Source organism: Carcharhinus amblyrhynchos, chromosome 12 (assembly GCF_965287045.1).
Source record: "Carcharhinus amblyrhynchos chromosome 12, sCarAmb.v2.hapA, whole genome shotgun sequence".
Lineage (NCBI taxonomy): Eukaryota > Metazoa > Chordata > Chondrichthyes > Carcharhiniformes > Carcharhinidae > Carcharhinus > Carcharhinus amblyrhynchos.
The window spans coordinates 88,523,625-88,540,635 of NC_137335.1; the positions used below are offsets into that span (position 1 = coordinate 88,523,625).

Below are 17,011 nucleotides of genomic sequence, written 5' to 3' on the forward strand. Positions count from 1 at the left end.
CACTCCCCCCTCCCTCTGAACCCCCTCAATCCACTCCCCCCTCCCTCTGAACCCCCTCAATCCACTCCCCCCTCCCTCTGAACCCCCTCAATCCACTCCCCCCTCCCTCTGAACCCCCTCAATCCACTCCCCCCTCCCTCTGAACCCCCTCAATCCACTCCCCCCTCCCTCTGTACCTTGATCTCGGCCACTTCCTCCTCCAGGGTGACAGTCTGATGTTCTCGGTGGCCTTTGATCGCACACACACTGCACACACAGCTCTGGTTAGTGCGGCAGTAAAACTCCAGAACCCTGCCATGCTCAGGGCATCGCCTCTTGCTGAAATCCCGGACCTGATCCTCCAGTTGGTGATGTCTGAACACTCTGTCCTCATAGTGTGAGCGCAGGTGAGCCTCACAGAATGAAGCCATACAAACCACACATGACTTGCAGGCTTTGAGCTTGTTGTGAGTGCAGAAATCACAGGGAACCTCCCCCGGAGCTGCCACTCTCTCAGTGGGAGTCTCCTCGCTGCCTTTCACCATTCCCTCCACTATCTTACACAGCACAAAGTTCTTGGCCAGAGGGGGCCGGGGGCTAAAGTCCTGCCGACACTCGGGGCATTTACAGGTGTCCGAATCGGTGTCTTCATCCCAGCAACTGGTGATACAATCCATACAGAAATTGTGTCCACAGGGAATAGTGACCGGATTCTTAAATATCTCCAGACACACGGGACAGGACAGACTCTCCTCCGAGACAACGGGGTTGTGAGCACTCATTGCAATCTGCAAAGAAACCACAACCAAACAACCCTGATTAAACCCACATTCCAACCCTACCACTCACTCTCACTCACTCCTACTCACACTCACTCCTCCTCACACTCTCCCACACACTCACTCCCCCACTCACTCACTCTCCCACACTCACTCACTCCTCCTCACACTCACTCCTCCTCACACTCTCCCACACACTCACTCCCCCACTCACTCACTCTCCCACACTCACTCCTCCTCACACTCACTCTCTCACACTCACTCACTCTCCCACACTCACTCACTCTCCCACACTCACTCACTCCTCACACTCACTCCTCCTCACTCTCCCACACACTCACTCCCCTGCACACTCACTCACTCTCCCACTCACTCACACTCCCCCGCACGCTCACTCACTCTCCCACACACTAAGTCCCACACATTCACTCTCACACACACTCACTCTCACAAACACACACTCTCTCACACATACACTCCCACACACTCACTCTCCCACACACTGTCCCAACCCTGCTGCAGCCATTTCCACATTAACTGTGATATAGGCAATGACAATGCATACACAGCAAGACACCATCACCAGATCATGTCTTTTAGCAGTCTGCCTGCATGTACAGTCACCAAGTCCAATCTCAGGGACAGCCTTTCCTGTCCATGGGAATATCTGTGTGTGAAAGACAAACATCACATCGGGAAAGTCTCAGAGAGGGCAGCACTCCCAGTAACATCTCAGAGGCACCAGCCAGGGTACGGACGCAAGAACTGAAGTGGGATTTGAACCCAACCCCTTCAGACTGAGAGAGAACACAGCCACAACTCAGCCTGATGTACAAGCCAAGAGTCAGGAATCTGCTGTCCACAGGAGGGAGCAGATTGCCTTCATTATCTGCCTTACACACAGTATTAAAACAAAATGTCTGACAAATAACTTTTTGATTATTTTAGATTAAATGCAAAGTATCTCAGGAATGGGGAATACAGTCCCATAGTCACACTCCCAGTACAGGTACAGCACGGGGTTAGATACAGAGTAAATCTCCTCTACACTGTCCCCCCATCAAACACTCCCAGGACAGGTACAGCACGGGGTTAGATACAGAGTAAATCTCCTCTACACTGTCCCCCATCAAATACTCCCAGGACAGGTACAGCACGGGGTTAGATACAGAGTAAAGCTCCCTCTACACTGTCCCCCCATCAAACACTCCCAGGACAGGTACAGCACGGGGTTAGATACAGAGTAAAGCTCCCTCTACACTGTCCCCATCAAACACTCCCAGGACAGGTACAGCACGGGGTTAGATACAGAGTAAAGTTCCCTCTACACTGTCCCGCATCAAACACTCCCAGGACAGGTACAGCACGGGGTTAGATACAGAGTAAAGCTCCCTCTACACTGTCCCCATCAAACACTCCCAGGACAGGTACAGCACGGGGTTAGATACAGAGTAAAGCTCCCTCTACACTGTCCCGCATCAAACACTCCCAGGACAGGTACAGCACGGGGTTAGATACAGAGTAAATCTCCTCTACACTGTCCCCCATCAAACACTCCCAGGACAGGTACAGCACGGGGTTAGATACAGAGTAAAGCTCCCTCTACACTGTCCGCCCATCAAACACTCCCAGGACAGGGACAGCACGGGGTTAAATACAGAGTAAAGCTCCCTCTACACTGTCCCCCCATCAAACACTCCCAGGACAGGTACAGCATGGGAGTAGATACAAAGTAAGGCTCTCTCTTCACTCTCTCCATCAAACACTGATGTGGAGATGCTCGTGTTGGACTGGGGTAAACACAGTAAGAAGTTTCACAACACCAGGTTAAAGTCCAACGGGTTTATTTGGTAGCAAAAGCCACTAGCTTTCGGACCTCTGAGCCCTCGTCAGGTGAGTGGGGAGTTCTGATTACAAACAGGGCATATAGAGACACACACTCAGTTTACAGAATACTGATTAGAATGTGAGTCTTTACAGCTAATCAAGTCTTAAAGATGCAGACAATGTGAGTGGAGATAGCATTAAGCACAGGTTAAAGAGATGTGTGTTGTCTCCAGACAGGACAGTTAGTGAGATTTTGCAAGTCCAGGCAAGTCACGGGGGTTACAGATAGTGTGACATGAACCCAAGATCCTGGTTGAGACCGTCCTCATGTGTGTTAAACTTGGCTATCAGTTTCTGCTCAGTGACTCTGTGCTGTCGTGTCTGCAGATTCGCTGAGCAGCAACTGATAGCCAAGTTCCACACACATGAGGACGGCCTCAACTAGGATCTTGGGTTCATGTCGCACTATTTGTAACCCCCATGACTTGCCTGGGTTTGCAAAATCTCACTAACTGTCCTGTCTGGAGACAACACACATCTCTTTAACCTGTGCTTAACCCTCTCTCCACTCACATTGTCTGCATCTTTTTAAGACTTGATCAATTGTAAGTACTCACATTCTAATCAGTATTCTGTAAACTGAGTGTCTTTACATCCCCTGAACTCCCCACTCACCTAATGAAGTCTCAGAGGCCTTAAACCTAGTGGTTTTTGCTACCAAATAAACCTGTTGGATTTTAACCTTGTGTTGTGAGGCTTCACACTGTGTTTGCCCCATCAAATATTCCCAGGACAGCAACAGCGCAGGTTTAGACATAGAGTACAGGTCCCTCATTGTTAACCCCGAGACCTTGTCACTGTGTATCTGATATGTTGTGTCACTACTCACCATGATTTGGTAACTCCAGCCACAGATTTTCCGTTGAGATACAGTTCAGGCTCACTGGAAATACAGGATGGAAATGTTTGGGAAGTTTGTGTAGCTGAGGATAGGCTGAGTATGGGCTGGGGCTGGGGGTGGGGATTGTGATCTCAGCTGTGAGCTGGAGCTGACAGTGATGTCACCTCCCTGACTGGGTGTGATTGGAGAAAATGTGGATGTTGTCACTGTGACGATCTTACCCCTTTGATTTTCTTATTGCACTGACAGACATGCAGAGCAAGATCCCACAAACACCAGGATGGTATTGGCCAGGAGCCGGGAGAGAGTCCTCCCTCCCTTTCTTCACTACCTCTGAGAAAGCACACAGTGTTATATATTTAAAATGGTTACAGGTTGCGTTAAGAGCTGATCACATGATTCGATGGCAATGTCACCAGTGTATTGCCATTGGTGGGAGAATTACTTTCCCTTTTGTGCAGAGAGCAGCTCTGCAATAAACTTGTGTGTTTTAGTTTGAATCCACAGGTGTGAGCCACATTCCATTCTCTCTGTTACAGACTGGTTCACGGTTAATTGTAAAGGTGGCACCTCTGGCAATGCAGCACTCCAGTAGGAGTCAAATAAAAATCAATAAGTCTGGAAAAACTCAGCAAGTCAGTTGTGGAACGAGAAACAGTTAATGTTTTGACTCAAAGAGGGATATTGTTCAGAATTGCTGAACTCTCTCAGCACTGACCCTCTGGCAGTGCGGCACTCCCTCAGCACTGACCCTCTGACAGTGCGGCACTCCCTCAGCACTGACCCTCTGACAGTGCGGCACTCCCTCAGCACTGACCCTCTGACAGTGCGGCACTCCCTCAGCACTGACCCTCTGACAGTGCGGCACTCCCTCAGCACTGACCCTCTGACAGTGCGGCACTCCCTCAGCACTGACCCTCTGACAGTGCGGCACTCCCTCAGCACTGACCCTCTGACAGTGCGGCACTCCCTCAGCACTGACCCTCTGACAGTGCGGCACTCCCTCAGCACTGACCCTCTGACAGTGCGGCACTCCCTCAGCACTGACCCTCTGACAGTGCGGCACTCCCTCAGCACTGACCCTCTGACAGTGCGGCACTCCCTCAGCACTGACCCTCTGACAGTGCGGCACTCCCTCAGCACTGACCCTCTGACAGTGCGGCACTCCCTCAGCACTGACCCTCTGACAGTGCGGCACTCCCTCAGCACTGACCCTCTGACAGTGCGGCGCTCCCTCAGCACTGACCCTCTGACAGTGCGGCGCTCCCTCAGCACTGACCCTCTGACAGTGCGGCGCTCCCTCAGCACTGACCCTCTGACAGTGCGGCGCTCCCTCAGCACTGACCCTCTGACAGTGCGGCGCTCCCTCAGCACTGACCCTCTGACAGTGCGGCGCTCCCTCAGCACTGACCCTCTGACAGTGCGGCACTCCCTCAGCACTGACCCTCTGACAGTGCGGCACTCCCTCAGCACTGACCCTCTGACAGTGCGGCACTCCCTCAGCACTGACCCTCTGACAGTGCGGCACTCCCTCAGCACTGACCCTCTGAGTGTAACTAAATGGGTGCAAGTCCAGCAAATGGTTCGAGAAGAACTGTTGATGGCCCTTTCTGTTGTTGAGGATATTACATCCACAGTGGTGTGAGAATTGTCAAATAAAATAAAAGATCAAAGCATGGATGGCAACATCAGAGCTTAGCATCAGCCTGGCTGAGAAGGAGGACAAAGCTTCTTGATGTCGATTTGAAGAAGACATTGGGAGGGAGAGAGTCTTTGAGGACATGTGCCGTCAGCAGACCCTGGAGACCATGGGAAGTAGGAAAGCCCTACATGATGATGTCAAGTGGCTTCTTGTCTCAGGTATAACTTCTGTTGCTGAATAAATGATCCTAATCACATAAGCATCCGGACCTTGTCCATAAAGTTCAAACCTGGTCCTGAAATCTCTGAGCAAACACACAGCTGTAATCCCAGTCAGCGGCTCACACAGCTCACCGGCTCATTCCAACGAGTGACAGCCAGAAAGGCATTAGTACCTACACTGACAAACTCTAACCCCTGCTTAACCTTTCATCTTTAATCTTTGTTTTACCTCTTCACCCTTAACCCACTGATCTTTCCTGCTGCAGACATTTGGGAACTGAATAACTTGGGAAAATACAATGTGAGGTGAGAAAGGAGACAGAAAAACATTTGAGTCATTTTATTTCTTTTATTTAACGTTTTTAATTTTTAATCTCATACGTTCCAATTATTAGAACATAGAACATAGAACACTACAGCACAAACAGGCCCTTCAGCCCACAAGTTGCGCCAATCCTATCCCTACCTACCAGGCCTATCTATAATCCTCAATCCCATTAAATCCCATATACTCATCCAGAAGTCTCTTAAAAGACCCCAACGAGTTTGCCTCTACCACCACTGACGGCAGCCGATTCCACTCACTCACCACCCTCTGAGTGAAAAACTTACCCCTGACATCTCCTCTGTACCTGCTCCCCAGCACCTTAAACCTGTGTCCTCTCGTACTGACCATTTCAGCCCTGGGAAATACCCTCCGAGAATCCACCCTATCTATTCCTCTTAACATTTTATAAACCTCTATCAGGTCGCCTCTCAATCTCCGTCTCTCCGGGGAGAAGAGTCCCAGCTCCCTCAACCTATCTTCATAAGGCATGCCTCCCAATCCAGGCAACATCCTTGTAAATCTCCTCTGCACCCTCTCAATAGCTTCCACATCCTTCCTGTAGTGAGGCGACCAGAACTGTGCACAATACTCCAAGTGGGGTCTGACAAGGGTCTTATAAAGTTGCAGCATTACCTCCCGACTCCTAAACTAAATCCCTCGATTAATGAAGGCCAGTACACCATACGCTTTCTTGACCACATCCTCCACCTGCGAGGCCGATTTAAGAGTCCTATGGACCCGGACCCCAAGATCCTTCTGCTCTTCAACACAGCTAAGACTCCTACCCTTGATATTGTATTCCTTCATCCCATTGGTCCTGCCAAAATGGACCACTACACATTTATCCGCGTTGAAGTCCATCTGCCACTTCTCCACCCAGTCTTGCATCCTATCTATGTCCCGCTGCAACTTCTGACATCCCTCCAGACTACCCACAACACCACCAACATTCGTGTTGTCGGCAAACCTACTAACCCATCCCTCCACTTCCTCATCCAGGTCATTTATGAAAATGACAAACAGCAAGGGTCCTAGAACAGATCCCTGGGGCACTCCACTGGTAACTGACCTCCATGCAGAAAAAGACCCATCCACAACCACTCTCTGCCTTCTGCAGGCAAGCCAGTTCTGGATCCACAAGGCCAAAGCCCCCTGGATCCCACGGCCTCTCGCCTTCTCAAGAAGTCTTGCATGGGGGACCTTATCAAACGCCTTGTTAAAGTCCATGTAAACCACGTCCACCGCTCTTCCTTCGTCAATGTGTTCAGTCACATTTCCAAAGAACTCAACTGGGCTCGTAAGGTACGACCTGCCCTTGACAAAACCGTGCTGACTATTCCTGATCATTCTAAACTTCTCTAAATGTTCACAAATCCTGTCCCTCAGAATCCTCTCCATTGTTCCAAGAACAAGAATATATTGTTCCAAAAACACCTGGAACGGAGGGATTTTATTTGCTGGAACATGTTTATATTTGACACAGAGCAAATCACAAATACAGAGAATTGTTCCCACTTTAACTGCCAAAGCAGTTTGTATTTGTAAGGAGGGGACTGTCCCGTTTACCCTCACTTTTCCTTCTTGAATTTTGGAATTTATAAAGGACAAACTGACACAGACGCAGGCTTTTAGGCTCAAACACAAACATTTTTATCAACAGAAAAACACTCATTTCCAAAGTTAGCTGTGTAAACTGAGAGGTTTGGGAGGATTGTCCATTGAAGATTGGCTGAGGTGTGACCCAGACCGGGATTATTGATACTTGTGAAATCTTGACTTTCAGCGAGGGTTTAAAACAGAACATAAAACATTACAGCGCAGTACAGGCCCTTCGGCCCTCGATGTTGCGCTGACCAGTGGAACCAATCTAATGACCCTCTAACCTAAACTATTCCAATGTTATCCATATGCCTATCCACTGACCATTTGAATGCCCTTAAAGTTGGCGAGTCCACAACTGCTGCAGGCAGGGCATTCCACACCCTTACTACCCTCTGAGTAAAGAACCTACCTCTGACATCCGTCCTATAATTACCACCCCAGTGGTCGTCTGAACGCAGCATCCTGTATCATTATTTCACCTAGGCTAACTAGCACTGGGAGTAGCACAGTCTGCCTCACACACACATTCACACACTTACACTTACACACACACTCTCTCACACACACACACACTCTCTCACACACACACACATCACTCTCACTCACACACACACTTTCACACGCACTCTCACTCACACACACACTCACACACTGTCACACTTACACACACTCACACACACACACACACACACACACTCTTACACTCACACTCACACACACTGTCACTTACTCACACTCACACAAACACACACACTCTCTTACACTCACACTCACACACACACACAGTCACTTGCTCACACTCACACAAACACACGCTCTCACACACTCACACTCACTCACACTTACATACACTCACTCACACACGAGGTTAGAAATGGCTAATTTCAGAATATTCGTGTGTACAATATTGTCACTGAGGGTATCTGTTTCTCCGCCTTTTGGCTAAGATCGAGCCCAGGATGGAGGCGCAGTGTCTTATCCTGTCAGCTTGGATCTTGTTTGTCTGTCTGTGGGAACCTTGAATTGGATTCACTGGGAATTTGAATTTTGGAGCAAGCAAGGATTGGTTTTGGATTTGCCCGCCCCACTGTGCACTGACTTTATAACTTTAAGGATAAGTACATTTAAAAACAAAAAGATTGGTGTTTGAGGAGCTAACTAGTTAAAAGTTAATAAGGTAACTGACTGAGTGACAGTTACCTGTCAATCACCTGAAACCTGGTTAGGGTCTCACTAGGTGTTGATTACCATTGAAACGTAACTGGTGAGTAGACATCGCGGCTCATCTCAGCTCGATTTCAGAAAGTGTCCGTTGGAACAGCGCAATCAGGGAGCTTTGCGCAGGAGCAGTGGGAGATTGGGTGCAGAGGGGTGAAGAGGGGCTTTTTTTTGGCTATGTAACATTTTAGATCTTCAGAGGGTGGTGTTTCGCTCTGGAGAGTAGAGGTTAAAAGGGAGAGAGCTGATTGGTAAGCACTGGGTAAGTTCAGGTAAGTATTTACTACTTTTATCACTGATAGGTTAAGTATTTTCCTGCCTTATACTTTGTCAGGGTTACATTCTGTAGTAAGAAGGACCAGGAAAGGAGGGCCATAGATTAATTGATATTATTTGATATGAAGTATTTTCCAAATGTTTAATTGAAAGGGGTAAGTCATGGCAAGGGAGCTCAAAACATGGTGTGCTCCTCAAGCTCCATGTGGGAAGCCAGGAACATTTCTAATGCCTGAGGCCATCTACAGACAGGAAGGGAATGGGTGATACTGGGCAGAGCAAGAGGACTAGGCAACCAGTGCAGGAATGTCCTATGGCCGTTCCCCTGGCAAACTGATAGAGTCATTGTGTCATAGAGGTTTACAGCATAGAAACAGACCCTTCTGCCCAACTTGTCCATGCCATCCCTTTTTTTAACTCCAAAGCTAGTCCCAGTTGCTCGCATTTAGCCCATATCCCTCTATACCCATCGTACCCACGTGACTGTCTAAACGCTTTTTAAAAGACAAAATTGTACCCGCCTCTACTGCTGCCTCTGGCAGCTCATTCCAGACACTCGCACCCTCTGTGTGAAATTGCCCCTCTGGACCTTTCGTATCTCTCCCCTCTCACCTGATATACCATTTTTGATAGTGTTGAGGGGAATGGCCTCTCGGGGAAAGCAGCAACGGCCAAATTTGTTGCAGCATGGTTGGTGAGAGAGGTTGGGGAGGGTTTAAACTGAAATGGCAGGGGAATGAGAACATATTCAAGGAGTCAGAGGAGGGTAGAAATCAGCAGACAAGAACAAAAGGGAGAAAGGGGAATAAGAAAACTGGCAGATAGAGAAATGAATGGCCAGAATGAAAGAGGTGTATACCGGCCACAGTGAGAAATAATAGGAACAGGGCAAGTAATGTTAAAAAGACAAGCTGTGCCTTAACACATGGAGCATGAGCAATAAAGTGGATGAATTAGTTGTGTAATTAGGTGTAAACAGATATGGTGCAGTTGGGATCGCAGAGAGATGGCTGCAGGGTGAGCAGGAATAGGAACTCAGCATCCAGATCTCGGACAATGTGGAATCTCTATGGGCAGAGATAAGAAACACCAAGGAGCAGATAACATTCATTGGAGATGTATCCAGATCCAGATGAACCAAGACCACATTCAGTTTCTGTTTTGACTGAAAGTGTTGTAAAATTGTGGGAGTTTCTCATTCAGCTCACTGAGCTTTCTGTCAATGCTGAAATTGTGCAGCCAATCCTCAAAGCCCTTCGCTTCGATAAGGGAAATGACTTTGCACATGTTCTCGGGGTTGTAACGCCTGAGTAACACCTGCAGAAGTTCCTTGAGGTTCATCATGTAACTGAGATTATTAGATATGTTTCTCTTTGCATCAAATAACATGTCCCACTCTTTCTCCAAAGACAACAACTCCTTTTCCTTTTCTTGCAGACTCACTCCTTCCAGTTTCTTGATTTTCAGATCTATTATCTTCTTGTTGCAGTCTTCCAGATCTTTCTTCTCCTGATCATATTTCACCTTCAATTTGCCTTTAGATTCTTCTGTTTGCTTGATCAAATCCTTACAACGTTTAATTTCTTTGGAAGCACCAAGGATCATTGGGATTCCTAAAGAAGATTAAATGGAAAAATAGATAAGCGACCACTCTGACTGTGGAACTAGTGTTTCTGTGCTGGGGCATGTGTCTGGGATTGTGTTTTTCTCAATTAGTTTGTGTTTCTGTGCACTGTAATGTTCTAAGTTCAGAAAGGCAGTTTTGTTGGACTCAGAATGTGCCTCCCCCAAAGTGGCCAGCGCTGGGAACAATCCTTGTGTGTCTGCGTAGGGGGCTGCGTGTCTTCGCTGGGGCCTGTGTGTGTGCACTGGGGTTAGCGGGTCTGCACTGGGGCCTGTGTGTGTGTGTGTGTGCTGGGGGCTGCATGTGTGCCTGAGGCCTACGAGTGTGCACTGGGGCCTGCATGTCTGTGTAGCAGGCTGCGTGTCAGTGCTTGCCTGCCTGTGCTGGGGCTGCGTGTCTGCACTGGGGTCTGCGTGTCTGCGCTGGGGTCTGCGTGTCTGCGCTGGGGTCTGCGTGTCTGCGCTGGGGTCTGCGTGTCTGCGCTGGGGTCTGCGTGTCTGCACTGGGGTCTGCGTGTCTGCGCTGGGGTCAGCAACTTCACATTTGACTGTTCTGCAGCAAGGAGGGATTCATTATCAAACTCCTTCTCCCTCGTTCCCCCTCTGCACCTATTGTTCCACTTTCTGTGTATCTCTCATTTTATTTTCTCAGAGCTAAATTTCATTTACAAATATTTTGTTGCAATTGTCAAATCCCCGAACACATTAGTCCCCAGAAACCCTGAAAAATTCCAGCTGCGCAAATTTAACAAGAGAATGAATGGAGGCAGCAGAGTCTCTGACACACCCTCAGTAACCAGGCTCTCTCTCCCACTCCCTCAGTAACATAGAAACATAGAAGCAGGAGGCCATTCGGCCCTTCGAGCCTGCTCCGCCATTCATTACGATCACGGCTGATCATCCAATTCAATAGCCTAATCCTGCTTTCTCCCATAACCTTTGATCCCATTCGCCCCAAGTGCTATATCCAGCCGCCTCTTGAATATATTCAGTGTTTTGACATCAACTACCTCCTGTGGGAATGAATTCCACAGGCTCACCACTCTCTGGGTGAAGAAATGTCTCCTCACCTCCGTCCTAAATGATCTACCCTGAATCCTCAGACTGTGACCCCCTGGTTCTGGACTCCCCCACCATCGGGAATCTCCTCCCTGCATCTACCCTGTCTGGTCCTGTTAGAATTTTATAAATCTCTATGAGATTCCCCTCTCATACGTCTGAACTCCAGTGAAAACAATCCTAACCTAATCAATCTCTCCTCATACATCAGTCCCCCCGGAATCAGCCTGGTAAACCTTCACTGCACTCCCTCGAGAGCAAGAACATCCTTCCTCAGAAAAGGAGACCAAAACTGTACACAATACTCTAGGTGTGGCCTCACCAAGGCCCCTGTATAATTGCAGCAACACATCCCTGCTCCTGTACTCAAAACCTAGAATCATAGAAACCCTGCGGTGCAGAAAGAGGCCATTCAGCCCATCGAGTCTGCATCGACCACAATCCCACCCAGGTCCTACCCCCATATCCCTATGTATTTACCCACTAATCCTCTAACCTATGCATTGCAGGACTCTAAGGGGCAATTTTAGCATGGCCAATCAGCCTAACCCGCACATCTTTGGACTGTGGGAGGAAACCGGAGCACCCGGAGGAAACCCACGCAGACACGAGGAGAATGTGCAAACTCCACACAGACGGTGACCCGAGCCGGGAATCGAACCCAGGTCCCTGGAGCTGTGAAGCAGCAGTGCTAACCACTGTGCCACTGTGCCGTCCTCTCGATGAAGGCCAACATACCATTTGTCCTCTTTACTGCCTGCTGCACCACCTTCAGTGACTGGTGCACAAGGACACCCAGGTCCCTCTGCACACTCCCCTCTCCCAATTTACAGCCATTCAGGTAGTAATCTGCTGCCTTGTTTTTGCTTCCAAAGTGAATAACCTCACATTTATCCAAATTATACTGCATCTGCCATTGATTTGCCCACTCACCCAACCTGTCCAGATCATTCTGAAAGATTTCTGCACCTGCATCACAGTTCACCCTCCCACCCGACTGGGTATCATCTGCAAACCTTGAGATGTTTCATTTTGTTCACTCATCCAAATCATTAATATATATTGTGAATAGCTGGGTCCCAGCACCGATCTCTGTGGCACTCCACTAGTTACTGCGGCCAGTTTGAAAAGCACCCATTAATTCCTACTCTTTGTTTCCACTCTGCCGACCAGTTTTCTACCCAGCTCAATACACTTATTAGACTGTTGTGAGACAGGTTAGTTTTACCCTACTGATGATGATTACAAAGTGTTGTTGCAATAGTAATCCTGCTCAGTACAAGAGGAACCGCAGGTTCGGACGTTTGGTGTATGTGCTTGGCTGAGGAGCCAATGGTGCGACGTTACCATCCATGGAATTATGACTGAACGCTTCTAAGTCAGAATCCTGCCTAAACGTAACGATACCCTAACACCATGATCACTGTATGGCCAGGGATAGCTGACTCCCATCGGTGTCGAGTGCCTCCCGTTACTTGTCAGGAATGTGGCCAGATGGTCCCCGCTCCTGCCTTTACACGCAGCATGTTTGTTGGGAATGTGGTGTTAAAACACTCGTAGACGACCTGATTCTGGCTCAGGGTTTCGGAAGTAGCAGGGCAGCTATCTCGCTGAGATCTATTGAAAGTTATCCCTCGAGCCAAAGCTTTTAGAAATTATTTTTACTTGGAGTACTGTGCTCAGTTCTGGTCGCCTCACTACAGGAAGGATGTGGATGCTATTGAGAGGGTGCAGAGGAGATTTACAAGGATGTTGCCTGGATTGGGAGGCATGCCTTATGAGGATAGGTTGAGGGAGCTGGGACTCTTCTCCCTGGAGAGACGAAGGTTGAGAGGCGACCTGATAGAGGTTTATAAAATGTTGAGAGGAATAGATAGGGTGAATTCTCGGAGGCTATTTCCCAGGGCTGAAATGGTCGCTACGAGAGGACACAGGTTTAAGATGCTGGGGAGTAGGTACAGAGGAGATGTTAGGGGTAAGTTTTTCACTCAGAGGGTGGTGAGTGAGTGGAATTGGCTGCCATCGATGGTGGCGGAGGCGAACTCGCTGGGGCCTTTTAAAGACTTCTGGATGAATACAAGGGACTTAGTAGGATTGAGTGTTATGATAAGCCTGGTAGGTAGGGATATGATCAGTGCAACTTGTGGGCCGAAGGGCCTGTTTGTGCTGTAGTGTTCTATGTTCTACACTTCCCCCAATCCCATGTGCTTCAATCTTGCACGGTAATCTCTTGTGCGGGACTTTGTCAAACGCTTTCTGAAAGTCCGAATATACCACATCGACTGGTTCCTCCTTGTCAACTCTACTAGTTACATCTTCAAAGAATTCCAACAGACAGCATGATTTCCTTTCATAAATCCATGCTGTCTGATCCTGCCACTGCTTTCTAAACGCTCCGCTATAAAGTCCTTGATAATGGATTCGAGAGTTTTCCCCACTACCGATGTTAAGATTACTGGTCTATAATTCCATTTTCTTTTTACCTCCCTTTTTGAATATCAACAAAGGGAAAAGAACAAAGAAAATTCCAGCACAGGAACAGACCCTTCAGCCCTCCAAACCTGCACTGACCATGCTGCCCGATTGAACTAAAACCCCCTACCCTTCCGGGGACCATATCCCTCTATTCCCATCCTATTCATAGATCTGTCCAGGCGCTCCTTAAAACTCACTACCGTATCCACACGAGTTCCAGGCACCCACCCCCCTCTGTGTAAAAAATCTGCCTCTTACATCTCCTTTAAACCTTGCCCCTCGCACCTTAAACCTGTGCCCCCTAGTAATTGACTCTTCCACCCTGGGAAAAAGCTTCTGACTATCCACTCTGTCCGTGCCCGTCATAATCTTGTAGATTTCTATCAGGTCTCCCCTCAGCCTGTCAATCCAGTGAGAACAAACCAAGTTTCTCCAACCTCTCCTCATTGCTAAAGCCCTCCATACCAGGCAACATCCTGGTAAATCTTTTCTGTACCCTCTCCAAAGCCTCCACATCCTTCTGGTGGTATGGTGGTTGGAACGGAACACTATATTCCAAGTGCAGCCTAACTGAAGTTCTATAAAGCTGCAACATGACTTGCCAATTTTTAAACTCAGTGCCCTGGCTGATGAAGGCAAGCATGCCGTATGCCTTCTTGACTACCTTCTCCACCTGCATTGCCACTTTCAGTGACCTGTGTACCTGTACACCCAGATCCCTCTGCCTATCAATACTCTTAAGGGTTCTGCCATTTACTGTATATTTCCTATCTGTATTAGACCTTCCAAAATGCATTACCTCACATTTGTCCGGATTAAACTCCATCTGCCATCTCTCTGCCCAAGTCTCCAACTGATCTATATCCTGCTGTATCCTCTGATGGTCCTCATCGCTATCCGCAAATCCACCAACCTTTGTGTTATCCGCAAACTTACTAATCAAACCAGTTACATTTCCCTCCAAATCATTTATATATATTACAAACAGCAAAGGTCCCAGCACTGATCCCTGAGGAACGCCACTTGTCACAGCCCTCCATTCAGAAACACACCCTTCCACTGCTACCCTCTGTCTTCTTTGACCGAGCCAGTTTTGTATCCATCGTGCCAGCTCACCTCTGATCCCATGCAACTTCACCCTCTGCACCAGTCTGCCATCAGGGACCTTGTCAAAGGCCTTACTGAAGTCCATGTAGACAACATCCACTGCCCCACCCTCATCAATCATCTTCATCACTTCCTCAAAAAACTCGACCAAGCTCATGAGACATGACCTCCCCTTCACAAAACCATGTTGCCTCTCACTAATACTGGAGTAACATTTGCTACCCTCCAATCTGCAGGGACTGTTCCAGAGCCTGTAGAATCCTGGAAGATGACACCAATGCTTCCATTATTTCTAGGGCCACTTCCTTAAATTATCAGGGCTTGTGGATTTATCCGCCTTGAATCCCATTCATCTTCCCAGCACCATTTCTCTACTAAAATGGATTTCCCTCAGTTCTTCCCTCCTTTCATTCTCCAATATTTCTGGGATCTGATTTGGATTCTCTTTTGTGAAGACAGAATCAAAGTAAGCTCCCTCACTCTCGCTCCCTCACTCTCGCTCCCTCACTCTCGCTCCCTCACTCTCGCTCCCTCACTCTCGCTCCCTCACTCTCGCTCCCTCACTCTCGCACCCTCACTCTCGCTCCCTCACTCTCGCTCCCTCACTCTCGCACCCTCACTCTCGCTCCCTCACTCTCGCACCCTCACTCTCGCTCCCTCACTCTCGCACCCTCACTCTCGCTCCCTCACTCTCGCTCCCTCACTCTCGCTCCCTCACTCTCGCTCCCTCACTCTCGCTCCCTCACTCTCGCTCCCTCACTCTCGCTCCCTCACTCTCGCTCCCTCACTCGTGGTCCCTCAGTCTCACTCCCTCACTCTCGCTCCCTCAATCCTGCTCCCTCACTCGTGCTCCCTCACTCGTGCTCCCTCACTCCCGCTCCCTCACTTGCACACCTTCAGTATTGATCTCACTCCCTCTTCCCCTCCCTCAGTCACACTCTCACTCCCTTTCCTGCTCCCTCAGTAAAGCTCTCAGTCCCTCTCTCATTCCCCACTGTCTGAGTCTCGGATAGAGGTTGAGGGGATTAGTTGGTATGCAGTTGAATCTGGAGAACCTTGAACATTGAATGACAGATCTTACCGATGAAGGGTAAGATGATCATTCCACGGCCCACATTCCGGAAGGTTTCTTTTGCAGCTTTCCGAGCTGCCGTTGTGTTCAGAGCATTGTCTTCGTGCTGTCGTTTTATCCGCAGCTTTTCAATGCGGTCTTTCCTGTTCTGTTGCTCAGCCTCCAGCAACACCAGGTCCTTCTCCACTGCCTGAAGCTTTTCTCTCCAGGTTTTCACCTCATCCTGAAGATCCTTCAAAGAACTTTCCTCGGTATCAGAATCCAACATATCTTTGATTTCCTGGGCTTCTTCGACTGCCTTCTGAATGTGGTTGTGAGCTATTTCCACATCAGATTTTCCTGCGAGCGTTGTGTCGTTCTTGAATTCGGCAGATTCAGTAATAACTACATCAATGACAGACACCACCAATGTTATCATTTTTAAGTAGTGGGGTAAGACTTTCTGTTTGAAATTCCTCAGATATTCCATGTTTGTGCTTGTTGTGTGGGACTCAATGATAGAAACAACACACTGGCTGTTCTTACCTCCAGCAAGTGCAACAGAAATCGCCCTGAACTTCTGCCGAGAGGCGATAACACGATCTGTAACGCGACAACAGGATCACTGCGTCTGAGCAGGATGTGGTATAACTATTCTTAAATGAGGCTGAGTAATGGGGAGGAGCATTCACATAGTACGTGGATGTTCTGGTAAATTCTACATCTTCCGGAAGAGCTTCTGCATATTTAGAACTTCCAAAAGTTGATATTTGACCCAACCAACATCTCCACCCTGGACATCATCCCTGTTTAAACCATTTATTTATTGCATTAACTCCCAATAGAACATGAATCTCACTGAGACGTCAGTAACAGTCTTTGTATTTATCACCACTCCTCAGCCTGTGGTCACTGATTTCTAA

At 48.4% G+C, this 17,011-nt stretch overlaps 3 protein-coding genes across 3 annotated transcripts in view; 1 reads left to right on the plus strand and 2 right to left on the minus strand.

The window, feature by feature from the left end:
- Positions 1 to 216, plus strand: part of LOC145350489 (uncharacterized) — a 29,251-nt gene extending 29,035 nt beyond the window's left edge. Inside the window, exon 5 of the mRNA XM_080199688.1 lies at positions 204 to 216. Coding sequence (XP_080055814.1) covers positions 204 to 216 — 13 coding nt within the window. The remainder of the gene's footprint in view (positions 1 to 203) is intronic.
- A 2-nt stretch (positions 217 to 218) lies between these two features.
- Positions 219 to 9,397, minus strand: LOC145350490 (E3 ubiquitin/ISG15 ligase TRIM25-like; the record flags this gene model as incomplete). Its single annotated transcript, XM_080199689.1, has 2 exons — positions 9,386 to 9,397; positions 219 to 767 (listed from the first exon to the last, which is right to left on the minus strand). Coding segments are annotated over exons 1-2 (561 nt in total), but the record flags the coding sequence as incomplete, so codon positions are not given.
- On the minus strand, positions 8,059 to 16,630 carry LOC145350666 (uncharacterized). Its single transcript, XM_080199884.1, has 2 exons — positions 16,119 to 16,630; positions 8,059 to 10,386 (listed from the first exon to the last, which is right to left on the minus strand). Exons 1-2 carry the CDS (start codon positions 16,576 to 16,578, stop codon positions 9,923 to 9,925), a joined length of 924 nt encoding a protein of 307 aa, XP_080056010.1. The 5' UTR covers positions 16,579 to 16,630; the 3' UTR covers positions 8,059 to 9,922.
- Between the last annotated feature and the right edge of the window lie 381 nt (positions 16,631 to 17,011).